Source organism: Diorhabda carinulata, chromosome 2 (assembly GCF_026250575.1).
Source record: "Diorhabda carinulata isolate Delta chromosome 2, icDioCari1.1, whole genome shotgun sequence".
In the NCBI taxonomy this organism is placed as follows: Eukaryota; Metazoa; Arthropoda; class Insecta; order Coleoptera; family Chrysomelidae; genus Diorhabda; species Diorhabda carinulata.
Window position 1 is genome coordinate 37,016,654 of NC_079461.1, and position 19,732 is coordinate 37,036,385.

General features: G+C 29.6%; 4 protein-coding genes across 9 annotated transcripts; 1 reads left to right on the top strand and 3 right to left on the bottom strand.

Moving 5' to 3' along the window:
* Positions 1–329: 329 nt before the first annotated feature.
* LOC130890832 (long-chain fatty acid transport protein 4-like) lies at positions 330–13,827 on the bottom strand. Of its 6 annotated transcripts, XM_057795190.1 has the most exons (11): positions 13,501–13,702; positions 12,884–12,923; positions 10,628–10,938; positions 8,236–8,386; positions 7,393–7,630; positions 3,913–4,147; positions 3,489–3,694; positions 2,498–2,686; positions 2,080–2,435; positions 1,771–2,008; positions 330–1,493 (listed from the first exon to the last, which is right to left on the bottom strand). In XM_057795190.1, exons 2-11 carry the CDS (start codon positions 12,902–12,904, stop codon positions 1,339–1,341), a joined length of 2,100 nt encoding a protein of 699 aa, XP_057651173.1. In that variant the 5' UTR covers positions 12,905–12,923; positions 13,501–13,702; the 3' UTR covers positions 330–1,338. The 6 variants fall into 6 exon arrangements, with proteins under 6 accessions (XP_057651173.1, XP_057651178.1, XP_057651172.1 ...); XM_057795195.1 differs by lacking the exons at positions 12,884–12,923; positions 13,501–13,702 and adding an exon at positions 13,810–13,827; XM_057795189.1 differs by lacking the exon at positions 12,884–12,923 and having other exon boundaries at positions 13,501–13,758.
* A 1,950-nt stretch (positions 13,828–15,777) lies between these two features.
* LOC130904126 (N-terminal Xaa-Pro-Lys N-methyltransferase 1) lies at positions 15,778–16,705 on the bottom strand. Its single transcript, XM_057816700.1, has 2 exons — positions 16,222–16,705; positions 15,778–16,162 (listed from the first exon to the last, which is right to left on the bottom strand). The coding sequence occupies exons 1-2, from the start codon at positions 16,680–16,682 to the stop codon at positions 15,802–15,804; spliced, it is 822 nt and encodes a 273-aa protein (XP_057672683.1). The 5' UTR covers positions 16,683–16,705; the 3' UTR covers positions 15,778–15,801.
* Positions 16,706–16,911: 206 nt separating this feature from the next.
* LOC130904127 (peroxiredoxin-6) lies at positions 16,912–18,363 on the top strand. The gene is made up of 4 exons (XM_057816701.1): positions 16,912–17,149; positions 17,211–17,585; positions 17,661–17,733; positions 18,165–18,363. Exons 1-4 carry the CDS (start codon positions 17,064–17,066, stop codon positions 18,291–18,293), a joined length of 663 nt encoding a protein of 220 aa, XP_057672684.1. The 5' UTR covers positions 16,912–17,063; the 3' UTR covers positions 18,294–18,363.
* Positions 18,364–18,649: 286 nt separating this feature from the next.
* On the bottom strand, positions 18,650–19,383 carry LOC130904128 (small integral membrane protein 8). Its single transcript, XM_057816702.1, has 2 exons — positions 19,056–19,383; positions 18,650–18,960 (listed from the first exon to the last, which is right to left on the bottom strand). Exons 1-2 carry the CDS (start codon positions 19,221–19,223, stop codon positions 18,805–18,807), a joined length of 324 nt encoding a protein of 107 aa, XP_057672685.1. The 5' UTR covers positions 19,224–19,383; the 3' UTR covers positions 18,650–18,804.
* Positions 19,384–19,732: the final 349 nt, after the last annotated feature.

The following is a 19,732-nucleotide window of genomic DNA, read 5'->3' on the forward strand; positions in this document are numbered from 1 at the left end:
TTATTTGAAAACATTCTGGAGCGGGGTGGAAGCAATATTATTTAGTTTGATGCAGCAAAGACCCAGGCTGCTGTTTTTACAAACAACGCGGGCACTGCGCCTCAGGATCTTGTCTGGACATAAAATTTGACCATCACCGCAAATTCGCTTGTTGGTTTTTGTGATTGAGAACAATATTGCCTCGCATAGTCATGTCTACGAATTAACTATGGCAGCTTCACAAAAACTTTAAGAACAAAAAACTATACTATATATTGCAGGTAAAATAATATATAGCTGGTAACGAATATGGTTTATATAATGGGAATGTATAAATAAAACTACATACACAAACAAAAACTACATATATTAAAAAATAACAATGCATAATAAAACACAACCACTTAGTACACGAAGTATTAAAATGTTAAAAAACCTATTTATAAAAATACACCCTTGTCACTTTGTAATTAACTGGGTGAAAAATATCTCGCCTTAGATTTTGTTTTATATATAATGAAGATGCTTTTGCTTACACTTACATTTATAACTATTTTGTTGAAAATGTTTTTTCTAAGGTAATTAAGTTATTTTTTCCATTACTTATTGTGAATGATTCAATAAAAAGTCCAATAAGACAAAGATATCATGCATAATTTAAAATTTTATCAAAAAAAATTGATAATAAAAATATCAAAAGTCTATTATTATTATTGTTGTTGTTGCTTTAAGAGAAAAGCTCCATTACTATCCATATATCAATACTCTTTTATTTCAATATAATTTTTTATCCAATATGAATTTGAGAAAAAAACCGAAAAGGTGTTAATCGGAAAATCCACCAAATTTATCTATATAAATAGAGTTGCCGGTTGGAAATTAAATAGAAAATGACAATTGTTTGGATCGAAATATTAATGTAAAAAATCCGACCGAAACTGCACATTCTACTAATCACAGATAAATTCTTGTACAACACTTTCTTATCACTATTGTTTTAAATATGGAAAGGAATCATGACATTACATTTTGTCAAGTGTGTATGTTGAGAAAGCTGCCAGTTTGAAAATATTAAATACACAGTGTGCACATTACCAAGCTTTTTGCTATTTTGTATCAAACTGTGTAGAAATAAGTTAAGTAATATCATTTAAGGAAACACATGCATTGAGTTCTGAATAATGTGAGTATTGGTGTTTTTGATAATAAATATAACCTCATATCCATACTATGAGTTCGCTAATTAAACTTTCAAGAAAAAATTCAATTAAATCAATAAAATAAAGATCTATTTTAACCCAATGTAAGTGCATTCAATCACACCTATAGAATCTTAAATTCGTCAAGTTGAACCTCATTTTATACTCTTAAAATTCCATCATTTATTTTATTATAAATATCATTTGTTACTTTTTCGTAAGCACCTTTATTAATATTCAAGTAATAAATATTATCACCCTTGGATGGATCGAATCCTTCTTGTTGTAAATCATTCTTTTTCAATTTATATGTACCTGTAACAATAATATAAATTATTACTACGTATATCTCCAAGAGTGCAAAATTGTTATTAAGAAATCGATTAGATTATTCAAAGAGTTTCGTATAGTCAAAAACATTTAATATTTTTTGAGATATAGACGTTTTTCTTAACACTTTCGTCGAATTCTGTCCCTTTTATCGTTTGCAGAATATTTCAGGATATTTAGAATATTCGATAGCTGGCAACTGTCAAGTTAGATGGGAAAGTAGAATAACCTAAAAAGACTGGTTACAATACTATTTTCTCACCGGTCAAATCTATTTTTCGTAATATCCTTATGAAAATCGGTCTGGCATAAGATGGTAAAGCTTTTTTTAATCCTTCAAATAGTTCGTTCAAATTGACTGTTTCTTCGGGATCTAAAATGGCAGCCATACCAGCACGTCCTTCCTGTCCCCTAATTTCTACACCGTATACTACAACGTCTTTATAATCTATGATATTGCTCATTACAGCTTCCACTTCCGCCGTTGAGACATTTTCGCCCTGAAAAATGAATAATCGTTTTTATTGAAAGGAAACAAAAAAGAAGACACGGATATAATTAAATTATTCACCTTCCATCGGAAAGTGTCTCCTGTACGATCCTTAAAGAATAAATATCCAAACTCATCGGCCACCAAAATATCTCCCGACAAAAAGGCACTATCTCCGTGATGGAAGACGTCATAAATGATCTTCTTTTTGGAAGCTTCTTTGTCTACGTAACCCAAAAAGGCTCTCGAAGGATCGTTCGGAATGATTTTACCTACAAATACACCGGGCTCGTTCGGTTTACAGGGCATACACAAACCAGTTGCATCTCGTATCGGTTCACCGGTATGTTCATCTACCTTTATTATAGAAATAGGATAAACTGAAGGGATTATCCTGGAGACGAAACCTATAGCTCCAACAGTATTATCAATGTTAACTAGAATTGAAATTATTATTATTAAATTATGAAAAATGATCATGATCTAAGTGAAAACTTACCGATATTAGCATTTCCTTCTGTCGCTCCATAAAATTCTCCTACATTTTTAATATTAAATCTATCAACAAATTCTCTCCATATCTGTGGACGAAGCCCATTCCCATATATCATTCTAACATTATGTCGTTTATCTTTTTCACCAGGTGGAACCGCTAATATGTACCTACACATTTCTCCTATATATTGAGCTACCTAAATTAAAACAAATATTTATATTTAAATCGTTTTTATGGAGAGTTGAATTGGTAATTAATATATTTCTTAGAAACATAAACGATTTCAACAATTTATTTCAGAAACCTTCTGATTTTTAACAAACAATTCACTTTTTGAAATTTTCATGTGTAACGGAAGAATTTGTTTTGAAGTGACTGCATTTATAAAGGTCAATAACATGATAAGTCTTATGATTGAACAGGTCCTCTCTAAGATTTACATAATCCTTTAGTATCTAACTTTAATTGTCCTTTTCTTCCTCTTTATTCAGGACAAATTCCTGTTTTGGACGTAAGACTTGGCCATATAGTTTGTCAAATTTCTTCCACAATTTTGAATGACCGATCATCGGCTATTTTGTCGACACATCTTTCCAGTTTCTTCTTCTATCTTCCTCTTCATAAACTTGTCTTGTGTTGATCCCGAAAAGTACTTCTTTTTGTGTTGGATAATATCGTTGAGTCTGATCCTTTCTCCACTATAAAACTTTTTTCTCGAGGACCACTTTGAAAATATTACCGGCTTCAATCTACCTCCTGCTACCATATATCAACCATACCCAGATCTAAGAATGGAAGTTTATTCGAACCCCTGTCGAGTCTTTTCCCTGGATATCTAGAAGTTCGTCCATCTCATTTTAGGAATCCCTAATTCGTGTAAACCTCTGTCGAGCCTTCCATGGACCTCTGGAGGTGGTTTACTCGCACCACTATGGGAATCATTTGTGTCTTAAACTAACTTTAAACGAAATGATTTCATATAATAAATGATTACCTACCGTTGCTTTGTATTTTCTACAATCCTCGAAATATCCAGACGCGGAAAACTTTTTTTTAATTACTATTGTAGCGCCGTAGATAAGCATTTGCCCGACTGTCATACATCCTCCGGCTGTATGATACAACGGAAGCGGAGTGTAAAAGATGTCAGAAGATTTGAAATTCGTCAACCAATGCATCGCCGCAGCTATAAATATGTACCTAAAACATCCGATGAAATAATTTTTTTGTACCGTTCTAAATGTGAATAACAGATAGTAGTAGTAGTAAAAAGGATAAAATAAAAATTAAGTACAAAGCATATTCCATAAACACTGACGGATTTCCATTTCTAGAATGGTACGAATATTCTAGTTTCCCTTTAGAGAATATGTTGAATGATGATTTTAAAAAGGTGGAAAGCAGATCGTACCAATTACCTTGAATTGCTGATCACCGCAGCTTTGGGCAATCCGGTGGTCCCTGACGTATAAATGTATACCAAGCAGTCATTGTAATTGAGAGGTTCTTTGATTGTTGGACAAGTTGATGCAGCATCTTTAACCAAAGTATCCAAATTGTGATATTTTTGACTCACGTTTGCGATATTGTTATTGCAACTAATTTGGTATAAGGCTACTTCAGCTTCTATTTTATCCAATATTTCACTTATAGCTGTAAAAAGAATATCGATAATGGAAATGGATCAGAGATTATTGAAAGGAAAAAAATATACATGAAGTACTACTAGCAGTATTCGGACATGGAGTCAGACGAAATCGGAGTTCGCCAAGGCTGCGTTCTTTCGCCACAAATATTTAGTCTATATTTTCAGTTTGTATTTCAGAAAACGCCAGATGAGAGACATTAGGGGGTAAACATTAATCAAAAACTTAAGATTCGCTGCTATAATGGTTGAGAGCGAATAAAATCTTCAAATTCTATTAGAGATAATCAACCGAGAATGTGAAAATGTAGGACTCACTATAAATATTGAAAAAACTAAATTCATGGTTACAAGTAAAAACCATATTATTCTCACAGTGAATGGAAAATAAATAGAATGGGTGCAATAAGTATCTTGGTTCAAATGCATCCAGATCAAGATCAGAATTGGCTCGAAAGGCATTTTGTCAAGTACTCCTCGATGTTTGCAAACCTCCACGTCGGAATAGGATTCATGGAATGTTATGTGTGGTCAGTACTGCTGTACGGAGTGAAAACTTGGACTTCGAAAACTCAAATGATCAAAAATTTTGAGGCATTTGAGATGTGGCTCTATAGACCCATCCTGAAGATACCCTGGACTGACAGAATCATCAACGACGAAGTACTAAGACGAATTGGTAGCAAAAGAAAGCTGTCGACAATTATTCGGATAATAAAAACATCTTACATAGGACACATCTTACGCAACGACAAATACCTAGTGCTACAGAACTTAACTAACATAAGAGAATAGACAATGGAATTGTTTCATTTTGCGAGGGACAGAGATGCATTTAAAAACGTGGTCGCCAACCTTCAATAAGAAAACGGCATGAGAAGAAGAAGAAACAGTATTCGAAACGACGAAGGTACAAAATTATTTCTATGCAAATAAAAAAAATTGAACTTATTTTAATGCGAAATTCGGAAGACGTGGCAACATTGTTATAGGAAATTATATTTACATAAAATGTTTTTACGGTCTGAAAATTACATAATGACAATAATTAGTTGAGTTTATGGTTATATGATAAACTAAGACAGTTTTTCCATAGGGATAACACTTATTAATGTTTTTTTTTACCCAACAAACATCAAGCAGTTCAAGTTTTTATTTAACCTTTTGTCTTTGGAATATTTTAGCCGACCTTGGACTTAAAATCAATGAATTTTAGTTTTAATTTAAAACAAGTTTTGCCACTTTTGGTAGCGAACTCACCACAGGCCATTATATGAGTCACCCATTATTATTTATAGAAAATATTATTTTTCGGGTGAAAATATGTTTCATTTAACAAAATATAATATATACATCACAAAAGCTTGATTTTTTTTAACAAACGAATAATACATGAAAATGATTTCATTCACTCGTATGAACCGTCACTTTAGTAGTGAAATATTAAAAAATATTTTCATATTTTAATTAATAATAACAAGCAAATGATTATTGTAATTACTTATAAAACGCACATAGTGTATGTGAAAGTTTTTGATGATTTGAATTATTGAATGTCTTTATTAGATTTTCGATAAAACTTTGCCACAATGGATCGTCTGTATCCACTACACGTCGGAGCTGTAGTCACTGTCATTTTTAAATGAAAAATGTATGAGATTTGTCGTACATTTTATTTTCGTATAGGCTTTGGCGATTAAACATTCTTATGTGAATAAAATACTATCAATAAAAATATATTTTTATTTAAGAGTGAAAAAAGAATTTTGAGGTTAAACGAACTCAATTTTAAGTTTCCAATATACGTTTTACACAGAGTACCTACGTTAGTGATACTCCGATAAATAAATTTATTTTGATTCAATATTTTTACTAAAAACACTACCAATTTTTGTGTTGACAGTCAGAGAGGAAGATTTCTTTGCTAAGTTTTAAATAAAAAAAATTACTTATAAACCAAACCGTTAGATATAAAATTTTCATGAAACAAAACATTCTACATTTGTACAATTTCATCAAATTATACCTTTAATTTTAGTTTTAAATTAAACGTATCTTTTGATACAAGTTGGTAATTTCATTTTTTCTATATTCTGTATATTATCCATTTGAGATATGATTTGAATATGGTGGAAACGATTAGTAATTTTGTTGATGTTGTTTTATATACCGCGTGAATCAATTTTGAAGGTTACAACGAAATTTGGGAATAGATAAATACTTTTAAATAAATTCATATCTCCAAGTTTAATATCCTTTGACGTAAGTCGCATAATAACATACACAAACTCAAGTCTGGCATAATAAAGAGGCATTAATAGTTGAATCGTGTATTATGGAAATATATTTGCATCACTTCGTGACAATTTTAAAAGTAGAATCAAATATATACAAGGATAGTTTATATATATATATATATATATATAAAAGTTGAAAAACTAGAAAAGAAAAAATTATTAATTCCTTACTTATATACAAGCCCGTGGTGGCCCGGGGGGACAGGAGACGTATCCCCCTGCGCCTTCAGCGCCCTGTTATCATCGAACGAAAATTACGATTTTTTTGTGCATCATCTCTTGTTGTCTATTGCACGATTTTTTACTCTTAAAATATATTTCTTTTAATGAAATAATTCGATAAAAGAAATATTTGCGGCAAGAGGGTTGACAAATCTGCTACCACGACGCACCACCTGATCACTGATCGTTGGCGGGGGTGGCAACTAAGTGGATGTCATCTGCTAAGATGTGTGCCTTCTATCTTCGTTTGGATTAATTTCCGACATGCTTTGGATATTTTTTTTTTGGAAATCTTTGTTTTAAATATAATTAACTAAATAAGTTTCTATGGTAATTGGATAATCTAGACTTCAGGAAAGTTTTAAAAAACTAACTTTGGGTTTTGAGTTCTGAAATTTTTGTTTTGGTTTGTCTTATGTTGACATTAATCGAAAAACGTGTAGTAATCTACAAATTCAAGGTGTTTTAATATTCATGAACTCTTATGAGTGGATAAGACTTAAAACTGGAATTAAGAGCAAGTGATTAGCCCATTTCTTTCTGTATAGCTGCCGCCCTCATCTCCATGTCCCCAGCACCGGCCTGCTTATATATAAATTTCAACAATTGAAATAAATTCCAAACTACAAGAAATTTCACAAAAAAACAGTTTCCTATTATTCTACTCGAATAATAAGCTTAGGGGAATTGGTCAGTTTATTTCGATCAAATATCATATATACATAAAAACTTACCGTTGGATAATTCGGTACCAAATATAACAGCTTGACTTTTAGATACGGTGATGGAATGTACTAATGTACTCAGTCTTAAATTTGTATTTATCAGAGGGGTAATAACACCTATCTTAGAGAGACCTAACCATATGCATATAAATTCCGGTTTGTTTTCAAGGAACAAAGCTACCTTGTCACCTTTTTTGTAACCGTGACCTTTGAATATATTCGCTATTTTATTACTATATTCCTCAACCTAAAACAATAAAAGAAATTCCTTGCAAAATAGTAACAAACATAAACATTTTGTCAAAAATACTTAATGTTTGAATACTCGTTGAAAAAGTATCGACCGAAATAAATATTTTGGTGGATGGGGTAAAATATAATTCAATATAGATTCCCATGTATTAATAATAGACAAAAAAATCAATTGTTTTATCGCCATCGTGGAACTGTTTGACTCAACAATAATGTAGGCGCAAACAGTCATATTCTATTTACTTTAAAGTTATTCAACTCTTTTACCTTAAATATAAATCACTTAAAGTTTTTTACATTCAATTCAAATTAAAATTTTCGATGTTAATGATTTCATCAATTCTATTCGCTCTTAATTCAATTTCTATGTATTTTTAAGTGAAGTATTCCAAATTACTATAGTTGGTATTTTATTGAAGGTAGTACAAGAAACTTTATTTTATTAAATTCAGGTTAATCACTTCTAAATAAAGCTTCTCTAATTTTCATATAATTTTACCCTGAGTGTCATTTAATGCAAATTTTACTTTTTGTTTGGTACCACTTAATAAATGGGGAAATTTTTTGTACGAAATTCAATTTATATAATATTCAATTTACCTGTGCAAATGTCCATTCCTGATCTTCGAATAATATACACGTTTTATTCGGGTGTTTCTTTACGTTCCTTTGAAATAATTGAGCTATTGTAACATTATTTCTTTGTAATGTTTTTATTTGTATTAAAACAAATATATATCTGTATAACGCCCTGAAAAAGAAAACATGACAAACTACAGACCAAAAATTAAGTCAAAAAGAATACTTATATCACAACCATTCACATGGCAAATATGTATTTTACATGTAGACATAAATCAATACTGCTTAAGATAAAATTGAACAGATTCTACGCAAAAGCGACCTTTAAAATACGATAACTATTCTACTTTTTTACTATCGAAAAAGTAAAGGTTAACATGCTGTATTATAGCTCAAAGATTGAAAGACATCAATGCCAAAACCTCGTAATTTTCTATGTAAAAATAATTTGTATGTTTGTTGAGCTTCTACGACTCAAGCCGGTACTGGATGAAAAATATTGTTTATAAATTTGTAACATCGACATTCATTAAATATGAAGTGTCGTAATTCAAAACTATAGTTATATAAAATTTCATGATAATGAAAACTGATTTCGTCAATTATATATATCCCAACAAAAAAATAAATAATTTTAGACTTTGATATAACAGTTGATTTTGGTGAAAATGATATCAACAAAATTACCGGGAATATATTTGAGACAAGTACATCCAAATATGAATTATAACCGCAAAAATACTAATTACATATATTCTCAAAACAATCATATCGAAGACTCTAGAAAATAAAGATTATTTCTTCCAATGATAATTGATATTTTTTCGTCTTTTTGAAATTTATCTAAAAGTCAAATTGAATGTTTTCTTTCTATTCTATTGTACCTATAACTTAATGAAAAACGAAATTCTATTCTGCACATGCAAAACCCTACATGTTTAATCAAATACTTTTAATTTACACACAATAACTTAAGGTCAAAATCAAAAGTACAACTCATTGTTGATAAAAAATTTAATAGTTGCAATAAAATAAATTTAATAAATCCTCGGAATAAAATATAAAAAATCTACATAGATACTACAGCTGCAAAAAAATTAGATATTCAAGGTCAAACGTAAATATTTTTTAGTTTGGTTTTGGTATTGACTCAAAATATACCGCATCCATACCTTCTTCTTAAACTAATTTTTTGCAGCATATGGATAAAATACAAATATTTTAATAAAAAATTACGTCAAAACAATTGGGATTCTTAGGGTATTGATAAGATAATAGCTGGCGTTTTGTTCTTTGACAAATCTACAAAAATAAGAATTTATTGTGAAAGTAGCATTTGAATATTATCAATTGGTTCGATTTTTTCTAAAAGTGCTAATATGTAATTTGTTTTAGTGAATGTATACAAAATGGAATTTGTTCAGTACTACTGCATTATAAAAGAATTGTAATTAGCTGCTTTTACACTTGTCATTGACAACGTTTTTATATTTATTTCTCAAAAGTCTTTTTTTAAATACTCCATCAAGATAAAAGTGGAGTACCTCAATTTCATCATGCCTTATTCTATTCTCATCAGACAAATATTTTTCTCATTTATGTCTTTATACATCACAGAATTAAGATTTAAATTATAAAATAATATTCTGTTAAAGAGAAAGTCATAATATGTAATCTAAATCCAGCTGAACTATTTTAAAAACATTAACACACATAACTAATTCCTATATTTGTATCTGATTGTCTTAATATATCATATTCAATCAATTTGATTACTAATAATGATCCTCAATCAATTTTAGGTATGGAGATTTGTTTTATAACATGATATGTTTGTTAAATATTATTACCACAGAAAATATCCTTATAAAACATTTCAAATATAATTTAGTTTTAAGATTAATATCATTATATATAGATAAGATCCATTACAAAAACACATATAAACCCTTTCAGAATAATATTCGCAAAAATCATAAAAACTATAATTTAATAAATTGCCACATGAAGATGTGTGGTAAATTTAAGAATAAAAAGTTATTCTACTATACACAAGTATTAGTTAGAAAATATTTGTACAATGTCAAAATGTAGGTATTTGCAAATTCCTTCCATAACTTTTTGATGTCATTTAGGCCACTTCCTATCCCATTTTTGTTTTGTAAATATATTAATTAATACCAAATTTAAATATTAGGCAAAAATATTAAACTAAACATAACCAGATTCAATATTTTATAATGAATAAAATTTCATTTTAATACTTTTTGTAGATTCATTGAGTAAAATAAATTTATATTTTAGAAATTGGAAAGTTGAAAATCCAGTTTTTTAATACGCTTGACCCACAGAAACTATGAAAAGATATCAATGCATTTGATACATCTTGTGTAATTTGAATTACACTAACCTTATATCTCTGGGAGCAGTCATAACCGCTACATACCACCATCTCCACTTTCCTGCCGCTATGTAGGCCACTATAGCTACTATAATTATTTGAATTAGGAAAATCCATCCAAGAAAATATCCTATAACGGCTCCTAAAGCCACTAAGGCAGCAATAATAACTGACATAATCACCAGTTTTCTAATCAAGACTCTAACTGGTCTTGTTTTTGAATAAATTCCTCGTCGGGAAATGTTTTTTTCTTCGTCCAAATTTTTTGATTCGACCGACTTCCCGCACTCTACATCGGTTGTATTGCTTTTGACGTTCACCTGAAAATTACACTTTATAAACGACAGAATTGACTCTTCAATTTAGGTTAAACCCAGTATTGTTGTTTGCCTATCTGATCGGGAAATTTTCTGAAAAAAAAATAAATATTTATACCTAGCAATGGCCCAGCTAAGACCTTAATATAAAATTCATAGTTATTAAAATATTAAATTATTCTAACAATTACCACAAATAATAAAATAAATTCACGGTATCTTTGAGGACGAGTAGAACTCTACAACGAGTAGTTGTAGAAGAAAATATTCATAAGTTGAGAAACCAAGGCATGTGGCAATTATTTATGGTTGTTTAGTTATTTGAATAAACAACATATTCTCCTAAAAAACCTTGCAATTATTATTCAAAATATTAATAATAAAGTGGTAGGCAACCAAACTTACACGTGTTAGTATATGTTTCCATTTCTATTTAAATTAATTTCATAAAGAAAATTTATTGGATTTTAATTCATTAACATTTACGTTTATATATAATATTCTAATCCCACGAGGGCCATATAAATAGTATATTAATTGAAAGCCATATTCAAAACATGTTAATAAAAATTGTAACCAATTAGGAAAAATAAAATCAAATTAGATTCTTTTTTGTTCAAATTATTATACTGAAATAAAGAAACAACATAAATCTCCACGTATTTTGATTGTAGCAATTCAATTACAAAAATTGTGAATTTTATAAAAAAAAATAATATTGTAAATCATTCAATTGGCACAAATTAACGTAGAAAGTTTTTACTCATCAAAACAATTTCAAGTACAATTGTAAATAACAAGATTTACCATTTCGCAAATAAAATCTACAAATAAAAACAAGCAATGAGTGAGAACAGCTTTTTAATTGCATATACAGTGCGTATAAAAAGAGAAATCATTAGAACGGTACGCCAAGAACAAAGCAATTTTACATTTTTATAATATATGTCGGCCTTATTAAAGAAAACTGATTTTACTAAAGCAAAATGGCGGTTGCTTATAAAATACTGTTTATATAGAATAATTTTCTGTTTTTTAACGTTAAACACTAAATGACTAGATTGCGACCCTGACCCCGATCGAACAATTTGAAAAACATTACGTCGTATTTATTGATAATATTAACAGTAATTGTAGATTCAAACAATTATGGTACAACTGAAAATGATTCGAGGTATTTTAAAATTATTATTAATGTTATTCGTCAAAAAGTAGAATCCATATTTAAAGTGGATGGATGTAGAACATTTTTACTAGCTATTCAAGGACTGATTTGATGTATATTTTGCATTCTCGACTGAGAATTTTTTAAAATACGCTCTGTTCCGTTTTTAATCGATATATTTTTCTTCTTGAGACTTGATAGGCTTTTTTCATACAACTTCTTTTAATAAGCTCCACTAGAAAAATAACTTTTTTGTCTATTCGTATGAGTTACATTTTACACATACGTAAATTTTTCACATTGATTATTTCCTCTCTGTACAGTGTATAATGTTTACATAATAAATATCTTAAATGAAATTAAATATCAAAAATTCGGATGATATGAGCAGCCATATATACTTTCTTTTTATGTAATTATGATTGCACTTTCACTGGTACCTACATCTTATTCTCACAATGAAGTACATATACTTCAGCAAATTTTAATTTCTCTAGTTACCGATATACATACATCGATCAAAATAATCATACCCTTACGTACCTACTAGTTAGTGTTTCAAGAAATGGGATTGTTAATGTAATAAAAATTAAAAATAACAAAAAGTATTAGTTATTATAAATCAAATTTAATTAACGTTTCGGTTATTCATTAAGAAGTGAGTAAAAAACTTATTTTAAGTTGAAACAAATTATTTAATTGATAAAAATCTTAGTTTCTACATGTATATTGCCCAATAACAGAAGAAAACAAAGTTCAACAGTCATCTGATATTTTACTTACATACAGTTCCTCGTTACCCATCCTGTATATTTAAAAGTATCTGCAATAAGAAACTGAAAGTAGGTACATATATAAGATGTTGCACTTGTGTTCTTATTTTACGAATTGAATCGAAAAGATTGTTGGTCGAAATCTAACATTTATTATCTTGGTTAAATAAAAGTGTTTTAGGAATAAAATTCGAATATCCGTAGTAGCGAATTGTTTGAATTGAATTGAATTGAATTTGAAAAGAAATTAAATCATTAAGAATTAACTAAATTGGCTCTAACATATACCACCTGAAAATGAACCTTAACATTCAAGAAATAATCTATCATATAACACATGTATTCTCAATAATTGACGACAATTCGAAAGGTGAATTTGCTTTTCGAATTTCATTTTTTAATAATAATGAAGTGAGTTTGACAAAATTGGCGAAATAAGGCGAATAAATCAAATTTAATAGGTTGGGTTAGCTTTCTTCGGGCATAAACCATGAAATTTGTTTTTCTCCTATAGGCCTTCAATGTTTGTTATGTCTACAACATCAGCCCTTCCTTATTGTTATCGTTATTTTTATATATTTATATATTTTCTTTGGAAAATATTCTCAGGATGTAAAACTAATTTACCTTATCTGTATTTTTGCTATGCATAATAAAAATAATGCTTAGGATGGCGGCGTATGCACTTAAAACGAGTACATCTCAATAATTAGAAGAAACTTTCAGATGCACTTTCTCGTTTAAATAATCCACTTAAAAGTCGTGATTCTCTAACGGCGGACACACGTTACGAACACAAAACGAGATAAACGAATGTTATGATTTTACGAACTGCAAGCGAAACCTTCCATATTTTCCCACCTTTGGAATTAATACACGGTGATTAAATATTAAATATATTGTTTGATCATTTTTAATTTTATATATGTGACTTACTAAACTTTAAAACGTGTGCATCCAATCAATTATCTTAAGTTTGCGGAATAAGAAAGAAAAGAAATCAATAAAATATTAATAATCCACTTTTCTTGGTCAGCTTTTCTTTTTCTTATTATGTATATCAAACTTCCAATATGAATAAACTAAAAAGATTTTTAGTTAGTATGTTTATACGTAAACATTCATACCATACAATAGAATTGATTATTATCGTAAGCTGACCTATCGTTTTTGTATAATAAATGAATATGTATGTAATCTTGAATATCTATCGGTGCTTTTTATTATTTCAACTTTCCGAGGTAGATTTCAGCGAATTACTATACATTAGTTCCCCCTTTTCTACATCTACTAATCAATTTGACATTATTAGGAATTTGATACCTAATTTATTAGTGCGATAATCTAATATTAAAAATGATTTCTCATTAATTGTCAACGGCCTTAGTTCTTTATACATCCTGTATACCATTGATAAAATTGTTATATATTTTCTTTTGTTTTATGCTTTCTGAATCTAGTAAGTAGGTTGCTTAAATAACTTTCTAAGTAAACGACATACTCTTAATGGTTATTTATTTGAAATATGTAAGTTGACGCCATATCCTGTTTTCAGAAATTTATGTTTTCATCGTTACTCCGTCACTATATTTTTGTAAAATTTATTTATTTTATTCTTGTTACAGAATTAGGAGTATTTAGTTGGATATTACCTATATCAATTTAATAACATAAATAAACTTTAACTTTTGAAAGATTTGTCATTGTTATTATCTAAAACGTGATTATTTTAAATTCCTTTGGGAAGTAACTTACATCAAACTGTTAAGAATAATGTCTATTTCTGTAATCTGTCCATGACTCGTACTTAGGTGATATACTAAATAGCACCACTTGAATAATGTCACTAGGAGTAGCTCATAAATAAACGAGCTCGTCAACAAAGTCAACGTCACGAGTCAAACTGCATGTTGCAACATGTTGTGTGTTTTATTTTTCCACCTAAAAATACCTAATAAACCTGGTAAAAGGGCAGTAATTCAACACAAACTACAGTTTCATTTCATTAAACAATATTCATAATATCAATTACGAATTAATAGAAAAACCTTCCCCACCTTTATTCTGTTATTCATCAGCCATATCATAATATTCTATTGACGAATTCTTAAAGTATACCTTCCCACTTCTTCTAAATTGTTTTGACCGTGCCCCTTCCGTTATATCCAATCGACGTCAACGGGACTAAGCTCAGGACTGCTTGCTGGCCATTCAATAACATTCATTCCCATCAAGCTCAGTGATTGAAAAACTGATGCGGCAATTTGTGTTCGGGCATTATTCTTCATTAACGTAAAGAACCGATTCCTATAAAACCGGTGTATAGCATTACATGTTGCTTCAAAAGCTCTTCGATGTATCCTGAATATCAATTTTTCCACCGAAAACACTACCCCAACACTCGATTTTCTAAAAAACTTATGCGAATCATTCTTGCTATCTTTACTTTTCCGCTTCTATCGTTTACCATAAGATTTATTTACACTCATCCAATCTTAAAATATCACGAGAGTCTAATTTGATAAACACTAATTTATTGAAATAAAGGGAATTATGTAGAACTTGTGAAGATGATGCTTCTTAATTCAAAAAGTTATGTTCTTACATTCTTCTGAATATTCAAATCCACATTTCCAACGCCCAGTGGCGTAACGTGTATTTTTGGTTCCCCTGAAATTCGCCCCTCACTATGTGGTGCTATTAAAATTCATTGAAACTTCAGTTATATATTTTATTACAATAAAGACAAAAGTCATCACACATTTTCTTTCACATATTTGTAGTTTTTTAACATTTCAGACACCCCCACATTACTCCTTTGGAACCTATGTAAAATAGGCAATTCTATTTTTAGTTCATCCCTATATGGTAATAAAAATTAGGTTTCTAAAATAATAAATACTCTTATTATGCATTCAAATATTTAATTTAAAAATTACAATTATTGTAAGTAATATCAGTGTTTGTATTACTACTAAAATTTAGATCTGTTACATTATTTGATTCTCTTCGGTTTGCACAAATTCCATTTCTCAAATTTTCTTCACCTGAATTGTCATGGGGATGATTTTCAAAGGGTCTAAGTACAAACATATAAATTGAATATAAACCTTTGGGAAAATTATGTTGCTTCAGCTGTCTGTAGCATGAGAGTTTCGCTTTTTCAAATAACTGATGAAACATAAACATTGGTCTTGTTATTGAAGAATCCAGTTCATCTTTTTCAATTTCATCTGTTGACGTTATGTTTTCCTTGAGAACAATAACACCATTTTTTTTCAATCCCTTGCTAAAAATAAAAAGAAATTAATACTTTATCCTTTTTAACTAGCATGCTTTTAAACTTACCGACAAGCTATCAAAAAAGGTATTACATCTTTATTCGTTAAGTGTCCTATTACCCACTGAATCCAAATAACATCATATTTTTCTGGTTCTGGTTTAAAATTTTGTAATCCTATCGGATAAAAGTTGGCTATCTTGGATATTTTTAGACCTAAATATATTTTAGCAGTTTCAAGAAAATCTTTGTTTTGTTCTACCATATCAACTTTCTCGAAGCAATCTGTTAGTAAAAATTTTGAAATTCTACCTATGCCAGCGCCGCAATCTAACGCATATTCTTTTCCTGGAGGATTCTTGGCATTAAATAAATGCTTTAATAACATTTTGGAACTTTTTATATCTGTTTGAGAAATGTATCCGAATCCTCCAAGCATTCCGTCAACTGTTGGCGGAACGTCAGACCAATATTTTGCCGCATTATTATAAAATTGATCATCTGTATTATTTAATGGTTCAGCACTCATTTTATTGGACAGTTATTTGCAAATATTCATAATATATCAGAAACAAAAACCATTTCAAAGTCAATCACTTAATAGTTTTAAAATTTAAATACGTTTCTTGTTCTTTTTTAGTATTTTTTACCAACTTGAAACTATTAAGTAAACAACCAGGTTAAGAAGAGTTTACCTCTCTAAATTATGTTTGAAATAAATAACATTTTAAAGAAATTTCCACTACTTCAGTCTTATCAAGTGCAAAATTTTTAAATTTTCAATTATTGCAAAAAATAATGCATGTGTGGATTGTCGAGTTTTTTCAAGCGCAATTTGTGCACATAACCTCACAAATACATAAATAATTGATTCTCATTGAGTTTAACAATTTCGTTATAAGAAAAAAAAATGGTTATTCTAGGTGAACAATTTCCCAACTTTACAGCAAAAACCACCATTGGAGATATATTATTTCATGAATGGTTAGGAGATTCGTAAGTATCGAATTTAAAACTTATTGTTGCTGGGTAGTGAATTATAATAGTGACATTTTAGTTGGGGCATATTATTTTCGCATCCAGCAGATTTCACACCAGTATGTACAACAGAACTTGCCAGGCTAGTCAAATTGATTCCAGAATTCACAAAGAGAAATACAAAAATAATTGCCTTATCTTGTGATTCTGTTGACAGTCACTTAAAGTGGACAAACGATATTATCGCTTACAGTGGATATCCAAATTCTGTATTTCCATATCCAATTATTGCTGACGAAGATAGAACATTAACAATTGAATTGGGAATGATTGATTCTAATGAAAAAGACTCTCATGGCATTCCATTAGCAGCTAGATCTGTTTTCATTGTAGATTCCAATAAGACATTGAGATTGTCCATCTTATATCCTGCTACTACAGGAAGAAATTTCGAGTGAGTGGTTATGTAAAATATTGAGTATAATAAAAAAATAATTAGATATGTTTTTATCATTTAAATATTTTTCAGTGAGATACTGAGAGTTTTGGATTCTTTGCAACTTTGTGATAAACACAAAGTTGCCACACCAGCAGATTGGGTGGTATGTATCATTCATATTTGATATAAGTTGCTATCTAATTGCATAATTTGAGCACTCAATCAAGCTCGTGGGTACACAAAACTTCAAACACATGCTCCTGATCGTTATTTTTAAGATAATTTCCCCTTACTCCTCAAGTGCCAGATAAAGTATTAGGCTTCAAAATTATGCTTTAAACACAAACTGAAGAATAGTAGAATTTGTGTTTTTGAAGTAGAACCACAACTCTGCTCAAAAAATATTCCTTTATGGTATTGGTTGCTGAAATAAGTATTACTTAATAAAGAAGACTATAAAAGAATCTAAGCTCAGGGGCGTCGAGCCTATAGGTTTTTTGGACAAAATATAATCAACTATAAATTCGTAATTGCTAGTGAAATAATTTTCAAAATCTCTTTCCCGAATTAGTATTAAATATGAATATTTTCCAGCCTGGTGACGATGTTATGATTCAACCCTCAGTTCCAGATGATGAAGCAAAGAATATTTTCCCAAATGTGAATGTAATAACATTTCCTTCAGGAAAACATTATCTCAGGAAGACAAATGTTCAAAATTAAAAATATGTTGTACTTATCACAGTAAAGTTATTGTATGCTTTGAGTTTAATGAATAAATTGATCAAACTTCTGAATATTATTTAAAATCATAACCTTACAACAAAAAAGTAACTTTACTTTGAAAATATCACAGAGCAAGACTATAGTTGAATTAAATGATTTGGTTTATTTTATTTCATTGCTAATATAAATATTATGCTTTACTATGTATTTTGTTTATCATGAGGTAGTATCTCCTTGATGCCTTCAATTATAGGAATGTAAATACTAAAACATTTCTTAATATACAATATTAATAATTCCTGCCCCTTCAAATGTAAAAACAATCATATTTTGTTCTGAAATAGATGGATAACTTTGCAAAAGAATATTTTATTTTGTTCAGGTACATCTAAGTGGCATACATCTTCATAGATTATAAACTTGCGAATAACAGAACCTAATTTAACTCTGGTAAAATAAGAGCTTAACTATATCTACACCTAATTCAATATATTACAATCTTTGGACATTAATCCCATTTGGATTTCTTCTTTTCGAAATGTTCAGTACCATCTTCTTTTAGTGCTCCATAATATCCCATCCCTTCATATTTGCTTCTCATGTATGCAATGTAACCAGCACATCCTGCGATTGCCATCAATCCTAATCCCATTATAAAGGCGTTCTAAAATGCAACTCATATAATATGGATGGTAGAGGTACCTCTTCCCTCCATATTATATAAAATAAGTATTTTACTCATGAATATAACAAACTTACTGGTTTGGTATATAATTCAAAGTTGACTGCTCTGAATAATGCTGTTGTTCGAACCGATCTCAACCCATCACCAGGTGCAGAATTTTTTTCAGACATGCTAAAATCCTCAAAGTTAAAATAGTAAATACACAATTTCCAGAGTTTGGAATATAACCCGAAATTTTTCATGAATCAAATGAAGTTAGGAATATATTGATATTCTTTTATATTAACCATAGATAAAGTAAAAATTAATAGTTTAATTTTTGCCGTGTTTTCATATAGCTAATAATTCGCTAATATCAGCTATCATTCCCTCGACAAGTGATGATGTCTGTCTTAGGACCGACTCTGTGGGACATTATGTAAAAGTGTTGACCTACTAGCATTCGCTATGTTGAAAGTGACAACCAAAAGATTGAGATACGGAAATTTCTGTGGGGATTTCCATCTACGTATCTATATAACCGAGTAACGAAATACTCTCGAATGGTTTTTGCAAAATGGAAAGGCGCAACTTTAGTCTTTATTCTGGACACAAATTAGCAAATTGCGTCACTTATTCTACTTGCAAAAACTCCAAAACTTAAATTTAGTTTAGATTTTTAACACTAGCATCTGTGTACAGAAGCTTATACTGAGTTCATTTCAATATTAATTTCTGCTATTTCGTATGTCTCGGCTCTTGGTTTTTTTGC